At 46.0% G+C, this 16261-nt stretch overlaps 1 protein-coding gene across 2 annotated transcripts; it reads left to right on the forward strand.

Moving 5' to 3' along the window:
• Positions 1 to 1747: 1747 nt before the first annotated feature.
• Positions 1748 to 15797, forward strand: itih5 (inter-alpha-trypsin inhibitor heavy chain 5). 2 transcript variants are annotated; one of them, XM_036517541.1, is made up of 15 exons: positions 1748 to 1907; positions 1988 to 2032; positions 2743 to 2906; positions 4137 to 4247; positions 5051 to 5301; positions 6019 to 6188; positions 7318 to 7434; positions 8867 to 9038; positions 9524 to 9833; positions 11351 to 11949; positions 12400 to 12465; positions 13486 to 13602; positions 14167 to 14544; positions 14778 to 14935; positions 15098 to 15797. In XM_036517541.1, exons 1-15 carry the CDS (start codon positions 1797 to 1799, stop codon positions 15671 to 15673), a joined length of 3345 nt encoding a protein of 1114 aa, XP_036373434.1. In that variant the 5' UTR covers positions 1748 to 1796; the 3' UTR covers positions 15674 to 15797. The 2 variants fall into 2 exon arrangements, with proteins under 2 accessions (XP_036373434.1, XP_036373433.1); XM_036517540.1 differs by having other exon boundaries at positions 14778 to 15797.
• The last annotated feature ends 464 nt before the right edge of the window (positions 15798 to 16261 follow it).

A 16261-nucleotide genomic window follows, 5' to 3' on the forward strand; every position in this document is an offset into this window, starting at 1 on the left:
CACAAAGAAATTAAGAAAATAGCTATGCATATCCATTCTTGGGTAAGCAGTTTGGTGAATTTGTGTTATGCATATTTTTGACATCTTCACTCCTGTGTTTTTAAATAAAAACCTTTTTAATGTGGGAGGGACTGGCCAGCTTCTTCAAATAACTGCATTACAAAAAGCTGAAAAGCCTTTTTTCATCCTTTGCCTTTGCATGTTTCAGAAGGGTAGGGCATACAGTAAAAATGGGTCATTAGTTTTTTTACTGTAACAGGGCTGTAACAGTGTAGGGACAGGAAATAAAGCTCATTGCATGTTTAGGGATGTATCAAAATATAATAAGCATCTGCTCTTGAACTTTGACCTGTTCCACCTCCTATACAGCCCGAACACAGTCCTAAAACAGTAAGGAACAAGGTTTGTAAGCCAAAGGTTCATGTTTGATTCCCAGGTGGGCCACCGCTGTCATACCCTTGGGCAAGGTACAACCTCAACCTGAATTGCCTCTGTAAATATCAAGCTTTGTAAATGGATAACCTGTAAGAAATGGCAAAATATGTAAATTTCTCCAGAGGAGGATGTTTGTAAAGCAACTGCAAAGCACCTGATGTCCCATATAACAAATGACATGAGCTTTGAAATTAAATTAGTTTACATATAATGGATATATGAGCTGTAGTATTGAATACAATTATATTATTAAAAAATAATTGCTATATAATAGTAGTAGCCATGTCACAGGGGGAACTGGATTATAGGGAAAATGGGGCATTGCCAATGCCAATGCCACTGCCTTCCACCTTCAGTTGAGCTCAGTAAATACGTGAATTCATTTGTAGAAGAGATGACCAGGCTCCAGTTGTGTGCCTTTTCATTATTCTGAACCGTGTCCCGCTTTCAAGCGGTTTCTGATCTTTGATCAGAGGCACGCATCACTGCCATTACTGCTGAGTGTCGCTGGGGGGCGCCAATGCACCTATATGCTAAATACAGAGTGAAAAGTCAATGTTTTTGTGTGAAATTAACAATGAACTGTAATTGTACAGCAAATCTAAAACTGCTCCATGTTCTTCCGTGTAATGATACTGATGATGATGGTGATATAATTATTTTTTATTATTATTTATATAATAATAATAGTATTGTTACTATTTCATATTTTTTATTTATTATTTTATTATTATATATACGCTTCGCATGTCCTTGCTTAGACTGCATTATTATTTATATAATAATAATAATAATGCAGTCTAAGCAAGGATATGCGAAGCGTAAATCTTCGTTTATTAGAAGTATCTGACGTAGCTGAAACACAATATTGTAGAGGGGCCAAATAATGTGGACATTGTTACAGAACTCTGACCATTGCTCGGTAGACCCCAAAGACCGTTTTTGCCGTGCGTTGCCCTAAAATAAACTATTTGAAATTATTTGTCCGCGACATGCTCGTGTATTGTTATTGCGTCTAATTTAGGTATTCGTATTTGGTCGAAACCATGATAAAAATTACTTTATACACTTGCCTCAAGACTCTTTTTTTAAGTGCGGTATTTTGTTGGAATAAAAGAACAAAGACCAGTGATTAGGAGGTTGTGAAATGCCTTTGACATTGTAATTACTGTGTCAGGCCAGGGTTAATTCGCCCTCCCCGAGTTAAGTCGTTTGCTAGTCCGGCACTTTGCATCCGAGGGTGGGCGTGCCGCCTAAGTGTCCTTAGCAGTCAGGGTTTTGCGTCGGTTAATACCCTGCACCCCGAGCGCAGTTCATAGCAACAGCATGTGCCGCACTTCTCCATCATTACAAATATAACCATGGATGTTAAAACAATTTTTGTTGCTTTGTTGCTGTGTTTTTTCACAGGGACGCAATGTGAAGATGTTGATCCAAAAGATGATAATTTCTCTGAGTTGGGCTTAGAGATTGTGAGTTATATCTTACTTACAGATTTTGTATTTGGATAACGCATATCTTACGACGTTTAACAGTGTTCTTTTCTGATTAGGCTCCTCGCAGACTTCCTCGACAGATCAAAGCAATGCTTCTTAAGGTAAGTGCGTCTTTAAATGGCACTCTGTGATTTTTTAAAATTTTGTATTTGTTTTTGTGCTTTATAATGAATGTGTTTGTATAAATAGTTCACATTAGCCTTTTTCTTCAGCCACAAATGTATTCATATATTAGTATAAAATACCTGCTCATTGTCGGTCACATTTCACGTACTGTTTTTATGTTATGCAATATTTATTTGAGTGGAGTCAAGCTTCGAGTCGTGGTCTTGGTGTTTTCGTACAGAGCTTGAGCCAGTGCAACAGTTACGCGCATTGCGCGTGGTGTTGCGCTCTGCGTGAGAGGAGACTCATACGGTTTATATGAGTTAATGTCAACACCCTCCATATTAAAATTACTGTACAGAGCAATGTTGACCAGATGTTTGGTGACTGAAACCAGAGTGAAAAATCATTTAGGAATGAGCGTTGTTACGTCAGGCGCGTCGCACTCCGCAGTCCCACAGATCCGGTGGGAAATACGGAGGGCTTAGTGCTCTCAGCTGTGAAGTATTTTCTTTTTGTGTGGAATATTTTTGTGCATTTTAAAGTAACACGTAGTTGTTTGCTGTTTACTTTACATTGACTGTGCTGCTTCCAATAAACAGCAATTTTCTTTAGGATGATAAACAACCATAGCTAGATAACCTTTTGCAGTGAATACGTTAACGTAGAACAACAAAGACGTGATTGCATCCCACCTAACCCGCAGGAGACGAAGCCGCACATCCAGGACCTTACGGTGAAAACGACGATCATCAGCCGCTATGCCTTCACCGCCGTGTCTTGCACCATGGTCAACAGACACTCGGCCGCCACCAAAGGGGTCTTCCAATTCCAGCTCCCCGCGAGTGCCTTTGTCTCCAACTTCACTATGTGAGTACAGCTGGACAGTATCTCCAATGTGTTAGTACAGATAAGTAGTATGGTCGACTTGACTGTGTGAGTACACCTGGACAGTGTTGCTAACATCGCTGTCTACGGGTGGACAGTGTCCCCAACTTCACAGTGTGAGTGACTTTGGACAGTTGCCTTAACTTCACCATGTAAGTACAACAGGACAGTGTCACTAACCTCACTCTGTGAGCACAATTGGTCATTGTCCCCAAATTCAACATATGGGTACAGCTAGACAGTGTCTCCCATGACACCACATGATCAGAAACGGACAGTATAATTGTAAAACTTCCTCCAGTGACTGCATTCCCAGTAAGCACAGCCGGTGTCTGTGGGTTCTCCATATGAGCACAGCTGGATGGTGTTACCTGGTGGAGTTAACTGATTTTATTAATGATAACAGGTTCAAAAGGATTGATATCTGGTTTTCAGTTCAGTGCTGTTATTGCCATCACTATATCCAGCTCAGCTGGTTGTTATTACTAAGTCTGTATGGATCTCCCAGGCCCCTGTAACCGCTGGTGTCACCGGGTGGTTTTTATAACTGTCATTATGGTCACGCAGGTCAGTTGGTCCTTTGGAGGATTTCATTTCTGATTGGGCCATGGAAAAGGTTACCCTAGGGACCTGTGACTGTTTACAAATGAGGACTTATTTAGAGTATTAGTAACTAAGCCCACAGCGTGATGCAGTGGTCAGGGACAGTGAACTAAGAGGTAAAAGGTCTGAAGCATGAGGCATTCTGACTCAACCTCTGCCATTTCGCCTGTGTGCCAACCAAGGGCTCTGCAAAGAAATGGTTAGCCATTTTAACTGAAAGCCTCAGCTTTAAATGAGCATCATCAGCTCTCCGGTGGGGAAATGTCTGAGGCTTGGCTGGAAAATGTCAAAGGTTTTAAGACAAGGGTTCCCCTTACATTAAAATCCTGTCTCTTTGCGTAAATAGCTTATCACTGTAAATTTTTTTGGTATGATTGGTGTGACTAATTGGTATGATTGAGCTTACACGTAGCCTATCACAGTATATTTTTGGTATGATTGAGCTTACATTTTGGTACGATTGAGCTTACATTTCACTGAAGTTGCTACACATAGAAAGCTATTGCAAAGCTAGTGCCAATCAGTATCAATGAACTGAACAATTGACAAAGCAAGCTACTTGGTGCGGTAAAAATGTCATATGAATGAGGACCCATGTGTTAATGGCAGGATCATCGGGGGTCGGGTCTACCCCAGCGAGGTCAAGCCCAAGGAGAAGAAAGTCAAGCAGGTCAAAGAGGGTGACAACAAACCGAAGACCGACGAGCAAGGTGGACAGAGGTACAGACATCTCTACCTGAAACAGGTGTGCAAGCAGTGCGGTAGGGCTGTAAGGAGCAGGAGCTGTGACCCAGAAGTAGCAAGTTCAAATCCAAGGCGGGACACTGCAAATGTTTCCTGAAACGTAAGCCATAATTACTTCAGTGAACACCAACTAAATAAGTGGCCGGTATGTAATCTATGCACATCACTCTGGATAACGGAGTTTGCTGTATAGTTTAAAAATGTGAGACAATATCCATGTGTAGTTGATATTACAGCTGTACGCATGACATCTGGAAAGTGCAGTCCCAGTTCCTCTGGCTGTAATAGTATATTCATATCACATTTATAAAGAAAATGTGGTATGATGTCATGTGAGTCAAGTGTATTTTCATTGCTCGAGCCTGGGCGTTTAATGACGTGGTCCGTGTCAAGTGTCTCTCTCATCAAATACCGCGGAGCTGCGCTGAGCGATTTTGTTGGCACTTGGGTATTATGGTATTTTAATTGGATGCACTGTCGTGTAAATCAGTGACAAGGTCCTGTCACGGAAAAATGACTTCACTGGTCTGGTGGCTGTCGGTCGGAATAACCACATTAAATTGTAATTTAGCGTTTACACGAGGAAGCAGCTGGTACAGATAAGAAATCCGTTTTTTTTTTTGTTCTTCCCTAATAAAAAAAAATAAACTCAGACTAAACCTCTGTGGATTGTATGCCGTACGCGGTCCTCCTGGCTGGGAAGTTGTGTTTATGTCACCTCTTGGACTCTGCCTCCCACCCCCACCCCCTCCTGCCTCTCCATCACTCTCCCCTCTCAGCGAGAGTGAGATGGAGACGTTCCGCGTGTCGGCCAGCGTCCCGGGGAAGAACCGGGCGGTGTTCCTGCTGACGTACGAGGAGCTGCTGCAGAGGCGCCTGGGGAAGTACGAGCATGTGACCAGTCTGCGGCCCCTGCAGCTGGTGAGCCGCCTGCTGGTGGATGTGACCATCGTGGACCGCTCCGAGATCACAGACCTGGAGGTGCTGCCGCTACGCAACGGGAAGAACGGCAACGGGGCCAAAGCCCAGGGTACGAGCCTGGAGCCCGAGGTGGTGGTGGTGGTGGTGGTGGGGGGGGGGGGGGGGGGGGGGGTCAGAGTCTGGCTCTGAAACTGAAACTGCATACTGTTCATTTGTGCCCGGGTATGACTAAGGAAATGTGTGCGTGTGTGTGTGTGCCCATGAGTGTGTGTGAGATTGTGTGCATATGTGTGTTTGTGTTTGTGTGTGTGTGTTTGTGTGTGTGTGTGTGTGTGATTGTGTGCATATGAGTGTTTGTGTGTTTGTGTGTGTGTGTGTGTGTGATTGTGTGCATATGAGTGTTTGTGTGTTTGTGTGTGTGTGTGTGTGTGTGTGTGTGTAAATGCGTGCGTATAAGTGTTTGTGTGTGTGTGCACATGTGTGTGTTTGTGTGCGCTTGCTTCTCTTCCATGATAAACGCTGGTGCTGGCAGCATGTAAAAACAGGGGTGTGCTCTGTCTTGGTTAATTTCTTCCAGCTCTTTTGGTTCTGTCTCCACATGTCCTTAGTGCACGCCTATTAGCCCTGGCTAAGTGCAGATCTCCTTCCCCACGCACAGACGCAATTCATTCCGATTGGCCGATCGCGAGGACTCACTTGGTCATTCCAAATGGAATTGACATTTCAGTCCTGGAAAAAACTGTTTCATCAAGCAATGAATGTGACCCCTACCCTTATCCTGCTGCAGCTCCAAACACATTGTCCCTCTCCCGCCACCCCCCCGCAGGCAATCCCTCTCTGCCCGTCTCCACGGTGATCAAACAGAACAAAACGTATTGCAAGATCACATTCAGCCCCAACATCATCCAGCAGGCCAGGATCACGACCAACGGCGTTCTGGGAGACTTCATTGTCCGATACGATGTGGAGAGAGAGATGGGGATTGGGGACATCCAGGTAAGAGCTCACAGGGTGTGACACAGAGACACTCATCTTGCATTTGTCATTGCACTTGTCACATGTCATAAGGACAGTTTTTAATGCTTTACAAATCAGCAATCCACTTGCACAGAAATATATTTTCATAAAAGTCAAAGAATGTTCTGCATTAAGTACACATTTAAATAAATGTTGCCATCATATGCAAAATTTCTAATTGCTCATTTGTTGAAATGAATTTTAAATTAATATATGACATAATTAATAAATCAAAAGGTTTGCTTATGCATTTAGCGTAATTAACGTAACTGAGTGAAACACAGGTATTTGGAACATTCCAGAACATTTCAATCCCTTGCTTGAGGGTTTGGAGCCAGAGCCCCGCTGTCAGACAGTGAGTGGAGATTTGAACACATGCAGTACTGGAATGTGCCTCTTCTGCAGAGAGGGGACAGGCTAATGGCTGGGTGTGTGTATGTAGGGTTAACACCCTGACCTGAGTTTGTCCACTGGAGGTGTTAGGTTTCTAGAATGTTGTAGTAATGTTACTTTGCGCTTCAGCTGCCAAGCGGAGATCAGCTTTGTAAACATGCCTGTGAGGGGGTAATGCTGGCTGAATGCTCAGCCTTCAGACTCCTGCCCATCAACTCATTAAGAGAGGTGGCAACCTGGGCTTTTAAGACAGTTAAAACAGATCTCTCCCAGCCTGACCATTTTCAGAAGTCAAGTCGGTTATACTACACTATGCTATGCTATGCTATGCTATGGGCCTCAGAGGGCCCACCAACGGCACATTTCCAAGAATCCTCATCTCACCATAAGCCCCCATGGATCTGTACACAAGCAACTTGGCTTGTGTCGGAGGGACTGATGGTCTGCAGTTTGAACACAACTATCCTAAACCTGATTCAGACCCATGCTAAGTTGAACCCATGCAAGAGGAAATACAAAGTGACATAATTTCCCTTGTTGCTGGGGTAAATGAAAAGCTGCTCCAGGCTGAAGTTACCCGTAAGTTCTATTATAGGTTTACTGTTTAGCTTATCATGGTTAAGGTTAGAAGTGTGTTTGTGAAATCCAGTCCTGGATTGGCACTTCTGCGTCGAGATGGAAAGCCAATTTCCAATCACCACCCACTCTGTTCCAGGTGCTGAACGGACATTTTGTACACTACTTTGCGCCAAAGGATCTGCCCGTGGTTCCAAAAAATGTTGTTTTTGTCATCGACACCAGCGCGTCCATGGTTGGGACCAAAATGAGACAGGTAAGCCAGTTTCACCACCAGTCTCAACATCATTTAAAATCTGAGACAGATGCCTTCTGTCTGCAGTTTTGTGGTAATATTTATTGATTTGTGATTTCTTGGAGCACATTTGAGTCTGGAGGAGTGAAGGCAGAAACGTACCAGATGTAAATAGGGCCAAGCTGAGGAACCCACTCGCAGACGCGCACTCAAGACTCCCACAAACCTGGAACCCTATCTGTCTTACAGTTCTGCAGCACGAATGTTTTAGTGTGTGTAAGCAAGGTTCTTGTGGCAGACAGAGATGGTGTATGTTACACATCCAGTGGGCCTTTTAGCCTTACAGTAATAACGTTGTTTCAACTATTCCAGAGTATTGTGGGAAGGCAGCAGTGTGGTCTAGAGGACAGCAGTGTGGTGTGAAGGGCGGAAGTATAGTGTAGTGGTAAGGAGCAAAACTGGTAACTGAGAGGTTGCTGGTTTGATTCCCTGAAGGGGCACTGCTGTTATACCCTTGGGCAAGGTACTTAATGCATAATTTCCTCAGTAAATGTCCAGCTGTGTAAATTGGTAAAATTGTAATCACTTTGGATAAGAGAGTCTGTTAAATGACAATAGTATAATGTAATGTAATGTTGTGCATTAGTTGTGAGGCTACATAACAGCACCCCCCCGACTCCATAATTTACAGCTGACATACAGCTGGATCTCAGATCAGCCACAGCCTCAGGGGGGTCACTGACTGGTGGTCACTGCAGCCCTTTCTGGCTGAACTTGGATCAGGCAGTGCTGTGTTTTTAGCTGTACTGTGACACCTCCCCCAGTAACAGACCCCATGCTGTGCCCCTGATCTGAGCTTTTCGGAACAGTGACACACCCCCTGTGCCCCAATCATGACCGCCACTTTCCCCTGCCACCCACCCCTCCAGCCCCTTCAAAGGCTAGCATGAGGGCTTTCTCTGGGTTATGGAAAAATCCGGATTGACCAAACACCTCCCCCCCACCACCTCAGAAGGCCACTGTGGGATGTGGGACAAGAGCTCTTTGATCTCTCACCACAATGGAGAGAACCCCCCAGCTCACAGTTGCACAGCTCACAGTCCGTCTCTGTGAGGATGTTTTGGTCTAGTGCTGGACGCCTTTGCTACATCAGAACGCACTCTGTCCACCCTGTTCATTACATGTAGCCAATTGCGGCCACACCCACCGTTCTAAGCAATGACATCGCCAGCAGCCGTGGATGTTTGTTGGGGAAGCCATGACAACAGCAAATTGGCCCAGTCGTCCAAGGCTGACGGAATGCATACTCCCCGGTTTGCACTTTGATACACGGCTGAAGATTTCGCAGGCACTGCGTCACCCATTCAGCGCAGGGGTGGGGGCCTGAGCTTCTATAGGGCTTGCCTTTGGGGGTATCACTTACGCCTCTCGTTCCCCACCTCCCTCCCTGCAGACGAAGGAGGCCCTCTTCACGATCCTGAAGGACCTCCGGCCCAACGACCGCTTCAACTTCGTCAGCTTCTCCAACCGGATCAAGGTTTGGCAGCCGGGCCAGCTGGTGGCAGTCACCCCGAACAACATCCGGGATGCCAAGAAGTTCATCTACATGATCTCGCCCACCGGAGGTGAACGCGGGCACTGCGGTCATACTTACAGAGCCATCTCAGTGTGGTCAATTCAACTCTCTGTCTGTTTTATGATCAGAGAGCAGAAAACACAAGGAAACACAAATAGATCATACAGATACTGACACCCAAACAAAGCAAGACATTCCAAGTGATGGATCCCGTATTCCATACCAATAATCAGAATCATAACAGAAGAGAGCATGAGTTCAGCTTCACAGAAGTAAGTTCAGCCTCACAGAAAACTCAGAAAACATAGAAACTTGCAAAAAAGCCAGAAGAAGAAACATTGTGTATGACAGGTTCCTTCAGAGGTAGAGGCCTTCAATTGGTATTGGCTTCACTGGATGTCAAAGTAAGCTACCTTATTGGTATGTTTCTCGTCCTGGCAGACTTAGTCAAACATAGAGAATAGTGAAGCTCTCACTAGTGATAAAAGAAATCAGATTTATTTTGGGGTGGTCCCTCCTGCTCCATCTCTCCAGGCACGGACATAAACGGGGCCATCCAGACCGGCTCGTCGTTGCTGAGCAACTACCTGTCCAGCACGGGCGGGCACCACAACAGCGTGTCGCTCATCATCTTCCTTACGGACGGGCGCCCGACGGTGGGCGAGGTGCGGTCTCCCAGCATCCTCAGCAACACCCGCTCGGCCGTGCAGGAGAAGTTCTGCGTCTTCACCATCGGCATTGGCAACGATGTGGACTACCGCCTGCTGGAGCGCATGGCGCTGGAGAACTGCGGCATGATGCGGCGCATCCACGAGGAGTCCGATGCCAGCGCCATGCTCAAGGGGTTCGTCCTGCGCCCGTCCCGCCCCTTTCTCCTTCAGCTCTGCTTCTCTGTGAATGGGGTGGCATTCCCTCTCTCTCTCTCCCGCTCCCTGTCTCTCCCTGCCACTGCTGTTTGTTCATAAAAAAATACAACAGAAATACATCAGAAGTACAAAAGTAACAACAGAAGTACAAAAATAATCTTTATTTTTGGCCAGAGGCCTCAGCTCAAAGTTCACGCTGCTGCCCTGACCGCTACGCCATACTGTTGTTCTGAGCTCTGCCCCACACTGCTCCAGTCTGCTGCTCTTACCCCTGTCTCTTCTATTGAAGTGTATGCTGGAGAATTAAACACCCCATATGAGGGCTTCAACATGTGAAACGAAAGAGATGACACAAACTGTTGTAAACAGACATAGAGCTGGAGCTGGAAGCCTTTAGGATTTGAGGAGTTCAAATGGTTGTGAAATTTCTGTCAGCAGACGTTTGTAATCATTATGCAAGCATGTTTATAAGATAAGCAGGGGATCTTGTAGGGGACACACACGCTTAAGTGAGGTTAACGAGTTTTAGCTCGTGCAAGGTTATGAGGTTTACAACGGGCAGGGCCAAGGTTGAGATATAAGCTATCCCAGCGCTAGCAGCATTAAGACAGTGTGGCCCAAGAATGCATATGTGTGTGTGTGTGTGTGTCTGTGTGTGTGTGTGTGTGTGTGTGTGTGTGTGTACAAAATTCATCTCACTTCCTGTGTTTAGCATTAGCACACAAAGTTAATGTACTTCAAAACAGTAGATCAATGCCTTTGGACACATACACTATATGGACAAAAGTACTTGGTCACACCTGTTTCTCAGGGTTTGGGCTAGGCCCCTTATCTCCAGTGAAGGCCAATCTTAATGCTTCAGCATACCAAGACATTTTGGACAATGCTATGCTTCCAACTTTGTGGAACTTTGTGAGCCCTGACCTCAACCCTATCAAGTACCTTTGGAATGAACTGGAACGGAGATTGCGAGCCAGGCCTTCTTGTCCAACATCAGTGCCTGACCTCATAAATGCTCTACAGATTGAATGGCCACAAATTCCCACAGAAACACTCCAAAATCTTGTGGAAGCTGTTATAGCTGCAAAGGGGGACCAACTGCATATTAAAGTATATGTATTTGAATACAATGTCATTACAGTCCCTGTTGGTGTAATGGTCAGGTGTCCGAATACTTTTGTCCATGTAGTGTATATACACAGACAACAGCTAATTGACATTCTAGAATCTTAGAAAGCTCTAGAGGCAGATATACAATCTCAATCTGAGCATAGACTCTTTGAGTAGAACAATTTATACCCAATATGTCTGAAGCTAGCTTACACGCATTGAAATGTTCCCATTAATTGGCATATGAGGTGTGATTCTCTGTCTATGCTGAGGCATTATGGGCAAAATTAGGCATTATGGGTCTCTGCAGGGGTGAAAGGTCAATACCTAAAGTCTCACCTTTTGTGTCAGGCTGTAATGCCCCTTTCACGCTCCTCTTTCTCAGCTTTTACGACGAGATCGGCACGCCGCTCCTCTCCGACGTGCGCGTGGGCTACACAGAGGACCTGGTCCAGTACGTCACCCAGAACCTCTTCACCAACTATTTCAACGGCTCTGAGATCATCATCGCCGGCAAGCTGACCAACCAGAGCGCCGAGTCGCTGCACGTGCAGGTGACGGCCAGCAGCAGCGACAAGAGCATCGTCCTGGAGACGGACGTGGCGCTGCGGGAGCGCGAGCTGGAGACGAGGCGGCAGGTGGAGGCGGCCGAGGCGGGCCCGGCGGCCGAGGCGTACGTGGAGCGCGCCTGGGGCTTCCTGACTGTCAAGGAAGGGCTGCGGGACCGCGTGCGGAGCCCCGGGGGCCAGGAGAGGGAGGAGCTGACGCAACGCGTCGCCAACCTGTCGCAGGCCTACGGCTTCCTCACGCCGGTCACCAGCTTGGTGCTGGAGACGCCCGACGCCGAGCTCCAGGACGCGGATGCAGTCAATGACAGCGCCAGCGCTGCTGCCGCCACAAATGGCACAGATCCTGTCGAGGAGCCCACCGCAGGAACGGCTGAGGAGAAACCACAGAGCCTTCACAGGAGCCCTGAACAACCAGGTGAGGGATGTACTTTCCACCTGGCAACCAGATGATGGCAACACGCAAAAGTTATACAGTTTCTCTAGGGTAAAATTCGGCTGTTACATACTGCAGTAAAAATGTGATTTCACTAATATTCTGCCATTAGGTTTGAGTTATATTTCCTTGCAGGCAGGTACAATTTGAACTGATATCTTTTGCACAGGTAAGATTGAACAGGTCCAATGCGGGTGTTACTTTAGAATAGCGTAGTAAAGAGTTTTCTGCAATACTACAGAATATGTGAAAAGTCTTATGCTTGGCTTGATGATGAATAAATGTTTTATCACAACACCTTGGTATACAGCAAAGAAACCTCATCTCCCATTTGAAAAGATACTTTCACAATTAATTTTATATTTGATTTACACGCATTACATTTTGTGGTGTGAGTGTTCTATTTTTTTTTTATGTTTTCATCTTTTTAAGTTCCGTCTGCAGATAAAACTGTCAGGAAACCAGTCAAGAAATCCATCACCATCTCTAAAACCTCAGGTAAATTCTGAGCGCCTAGCGGTTGTGTTTTTTCCCATCTGAAAGCTTGGGGGGTTCTGGAATTTGTTGACCCGCAGACAGAGGTGACCACGTAGCACCCTTGGTCTGCAGAGGAGCCTCTCATCCAACTTTTCACAGACCTGAAAGAGAGAAACCTCACAGTTTTCTCGTACCGCGCCGCCTAAAGGCTTCTAATTTGGCAGGGCGGCAGACGGTAATTATCCGGGTCTGTTAAAATGATACTCATCCTGTCATCCTGTCAGTCTGGCCTTGTTGTTTACGCACTCTAATTGAAGAATTAGCGAGCAGTCTGGGAACTTTGAAAGCCCATGGTTCCACAACCATACCCCACCTCCCTCAGCCTTATGCTTTGAGACTTCAATAGGCAACAGGTGGAGAGGCAGGGTGTGGTTCAGACACTCAAGGGGGTAACGGGGCCCCACACTCTCTGTCAGATATCAGGGGGGCTGTCATTTAGAGATCACAACAATCTCTGGCGGTTTCTCTGGAGAAGTGGACCGATTCATCTGAGAGCGTGTCATGATTTGTCATTGGGCCTGTCTTAATTAGAGGCCTCTGCAAGGGCCGCCCTGATCAAAGCCACGGTCAGTGTGAGTCTTCACCTGATGGGTGGTTATCTCTGCCTCTGTTAAAGGGGAGCACCACTGCCGTTTCATTGAAAACTTTTCTTTAGGGTTGAGAGAATGCTCCTGCAATGAATTGTTTGGTGAAGTGTATGTTTTCGAAAGTCAGTAATGAACGGTATTCTGGTTTCTACCCCATGGCTATATCATCCGGTAACTGGAGTTTAGTATTTATTTTAACACGTGTTGAAAGTATGTGAATCTGTAACACAAGGAAGACATTTGGCTTGGATGTAATTAATTAACTTTTTTGCTTAATTTTGACAAATGCTAGTGATGTTCAAATGAGTACTTTCCTCAGATTGAATTGTGATTACAGCAATGTGGCCTTTGTCATTTGCTAATGGCCTTTTTCTGTTTGTTGCTTGGTCCCCAGCTGATGGTGACCCACACTTCATTGTCGAGTTCCCCCTCAGCAAGCTGACCGTGTGTTTCAACATCAATGGAGAACCGGGGCAGGTCCTCAGACTGGTGTCGGATCACAAGCACTCAGGTGAGACAGCTTAATAGCATGTTAATAAAACACCAATAGCCCATAAATGTCAGAAACAGCCATATTAGCACACAGTGGTTTTGATAGGGATGACACAGCATATGGCAGGACTTGGTTCAATGTAACATTAACAGGTGGCCAGAAATGCACAGAAGAAAATGAATGAATTCTATGCAAAGTGCTGAACAGAACATTTATCAGATCAGACTTATGTTAGATTTCTTGATACAGTTAATGTTCAGGACAGTTTAACTGACTTAGGCCTTCAGTTTCCTTTGTGTGTTCCTTAGTGTATGTGGTCACATTACATTTGCTTAGCAGGTGCTCTTATCCAGAGCAACTGCCATAATGTTTTATGTTATCCTTTTATACAGTTGTCTATTTACTGAGGCAGTTTAGGTTAAGTATCATTTCCAAGTGTGTAATAGCAGTAGCCCACAAGGGAATTGTACCAGCAGCCTTTGAGTTGCAAGCCTTCTTTGTTACCAGTACCAAACCTCAGCCTGTCTTAAACAGTCTCTCTGTGGAATACCAGTTCATGTTCATTTGTTTGTTGGTTGCTAGGGGTGACGGTGAATGGGAAGCTGATCGGAGCACCAGCACCAGCTCACAGCCGCAAGCAGCAGCGGACCTACTTCAGCACCATTGCCGTGGTGATAGAGCGACCGCGGCGAGCCTACATTGAAATCACGGCCCGTAAGGTCATCCTGGACGGCAAGGACCGCCTGGTGCTGCCCTGTGACAAAACGGCCGCCGTGGAGAGTGACGGGCTGGGTGTGGCCATCGCGGGCGGGTCCAACATCACAGTTATGGTCCAGGGGACCATCAGCTTCGTCATCTTGATCCACCAGTATAAGAACCCGGCCCCGTTCCAGAAGGACCACCTGGGGTTCTACATCTCCAACAGCAAGGGCCTGTCCAAGGAGTCCCATGGGCTGCTGGGTAGGCACTGCTTCCGGGTGACAGGGGTCAATAGAGGAGATATTTATAAGGTCTTAGGAAGGGTTTACTATGGACATCCTCAGATCTTTCAGTAGTGGTAAATGAATGATTTTTTTTCCTTTGGTTTCTCTCTATTGGAGATGAGATCTAACCCTCTTCTTCCTGGGGGAGATGAGGACTATCTCCTGTTCTTACTGGTGGTGCTGGGCTCTAAATCCCTGTTCTCCTAACAGGTCAGTTCCTGTATCAGGAGGTGGGACTGATGGAACTACCAACAAATGCCACGACAGCCAACACCACAGCAACTATGATCCAAACCAATGCTACAGCAGCCAAACTTTCTACCAATGCTACCATGACCAAGACTCCAACGAACACGACCACAGCTAAGGTTCCTACCAATGCTACCGTGACCAAGATTGCAAAGAACACCATGGCAACCAAGGTTTCTACCAATGCTACCGTGAGCAAGATTCCAAAGAACACCACAGCAACCAAGGTGTCTACCAATGCTACCGTGACCAAGATTCCAAAGAGCACCATGGCAACCAAGGTTCATACCAATGCTACCGTGACCAAGATTGCAAAGAACACCATGGCAACCAAGGTTTCTACCAATGCTACCGTGACCAAGATTCCAAAGAACACCACAGCAATCAAGGTGTCTACTAATGCTACCGTGACCAAGATTCTAAAGAACACCACAGCAACCAAGGTTCCTACCAATGCTACTGTGACCAAGGTTGCAACAAACACCAAGGTCCCAACCAATGCCATGGCAACCAAGGTCTCTCCCAACACCACAACAAACAAGTTCCCTACCAATGCTACCATGTCCAAGATCCCAACCAACACCACGATAAACAAGGTTCCAATCAATGGCACACACCCAGAGACCCACTCCCTCACCCCAACTCCAGACTCCAGCCATGCTCTGAAGATCAAGGATCGCACGATCGCTGTAGTGAAGAAGACCCGGAGAATCTACAGCGGGGCGCAGACTGTGGACTGCTGGTTTGTGAAGAACAATGCTGCCAAGCTTATCGATGGCCGGTACGAGGACTACGTCGTGACACATCTTTTTGATACAGGGGATGGACCCAATGGGACCAACAGTCACCAAAACTGACCCCTATCATTCAAAAGACTACAACCTTCCCCCAACCCAAGTCAACACTCCACCTAAAACCATCACTCCCTTTCTGTATGTGAGCAGCTCCTGCAGGATACAACAGTTTGCGGACTAAATAAGTATCACATTTCAAAATATATTTTTATACCTTTTTATATAATAATGATGACCTGAATTTTTGTTGTTAATTAATGCTTGACATGTATCAGTTCACATTTTGTAAGAAGGATGAGTCTTCTGGGAGACCCTCACAGTGCAACTCAGAACCTATCAGCTTCTTGAAACTGTCTTTTTATAAAAATCAGGTCTTTCCTGTTGACTTATGAATACTAACCACTCCTCCACACTCTGATCTCTGGCAATGCAGACATACACATGGATGGATCACAGCCCATTGTTATGGCCCCTCACCCACAATGCATTGCACTGACTAAACCTGTTGTCAGGTGTGATCACCCGCGTCCCATTTAGTGTCAGCAACTGTGGAGCAAAGCAGGAGTAACTATATATGATCTGATGAGTTCAGGACATTGCTGAGATTAGAACAGTGTAGAGCACAGCAGAAATGTGTATTTCAGAAAAAAA

This window comes from Megalops cyprinoides, chromosome 23 (assembly GCF_013368585.1).
Source record: "Megalops cyprinoides isolate fMegCyp1 chromosome 23, fMegCyp1.pri, whole genome shotgun sequence".
Lineage (NCBI taxonomy): Eukaryota > Metazoa > Chordata > Actinopteri > Elopiformes > Megalopidae > Megalops > Megalops cyprinoides.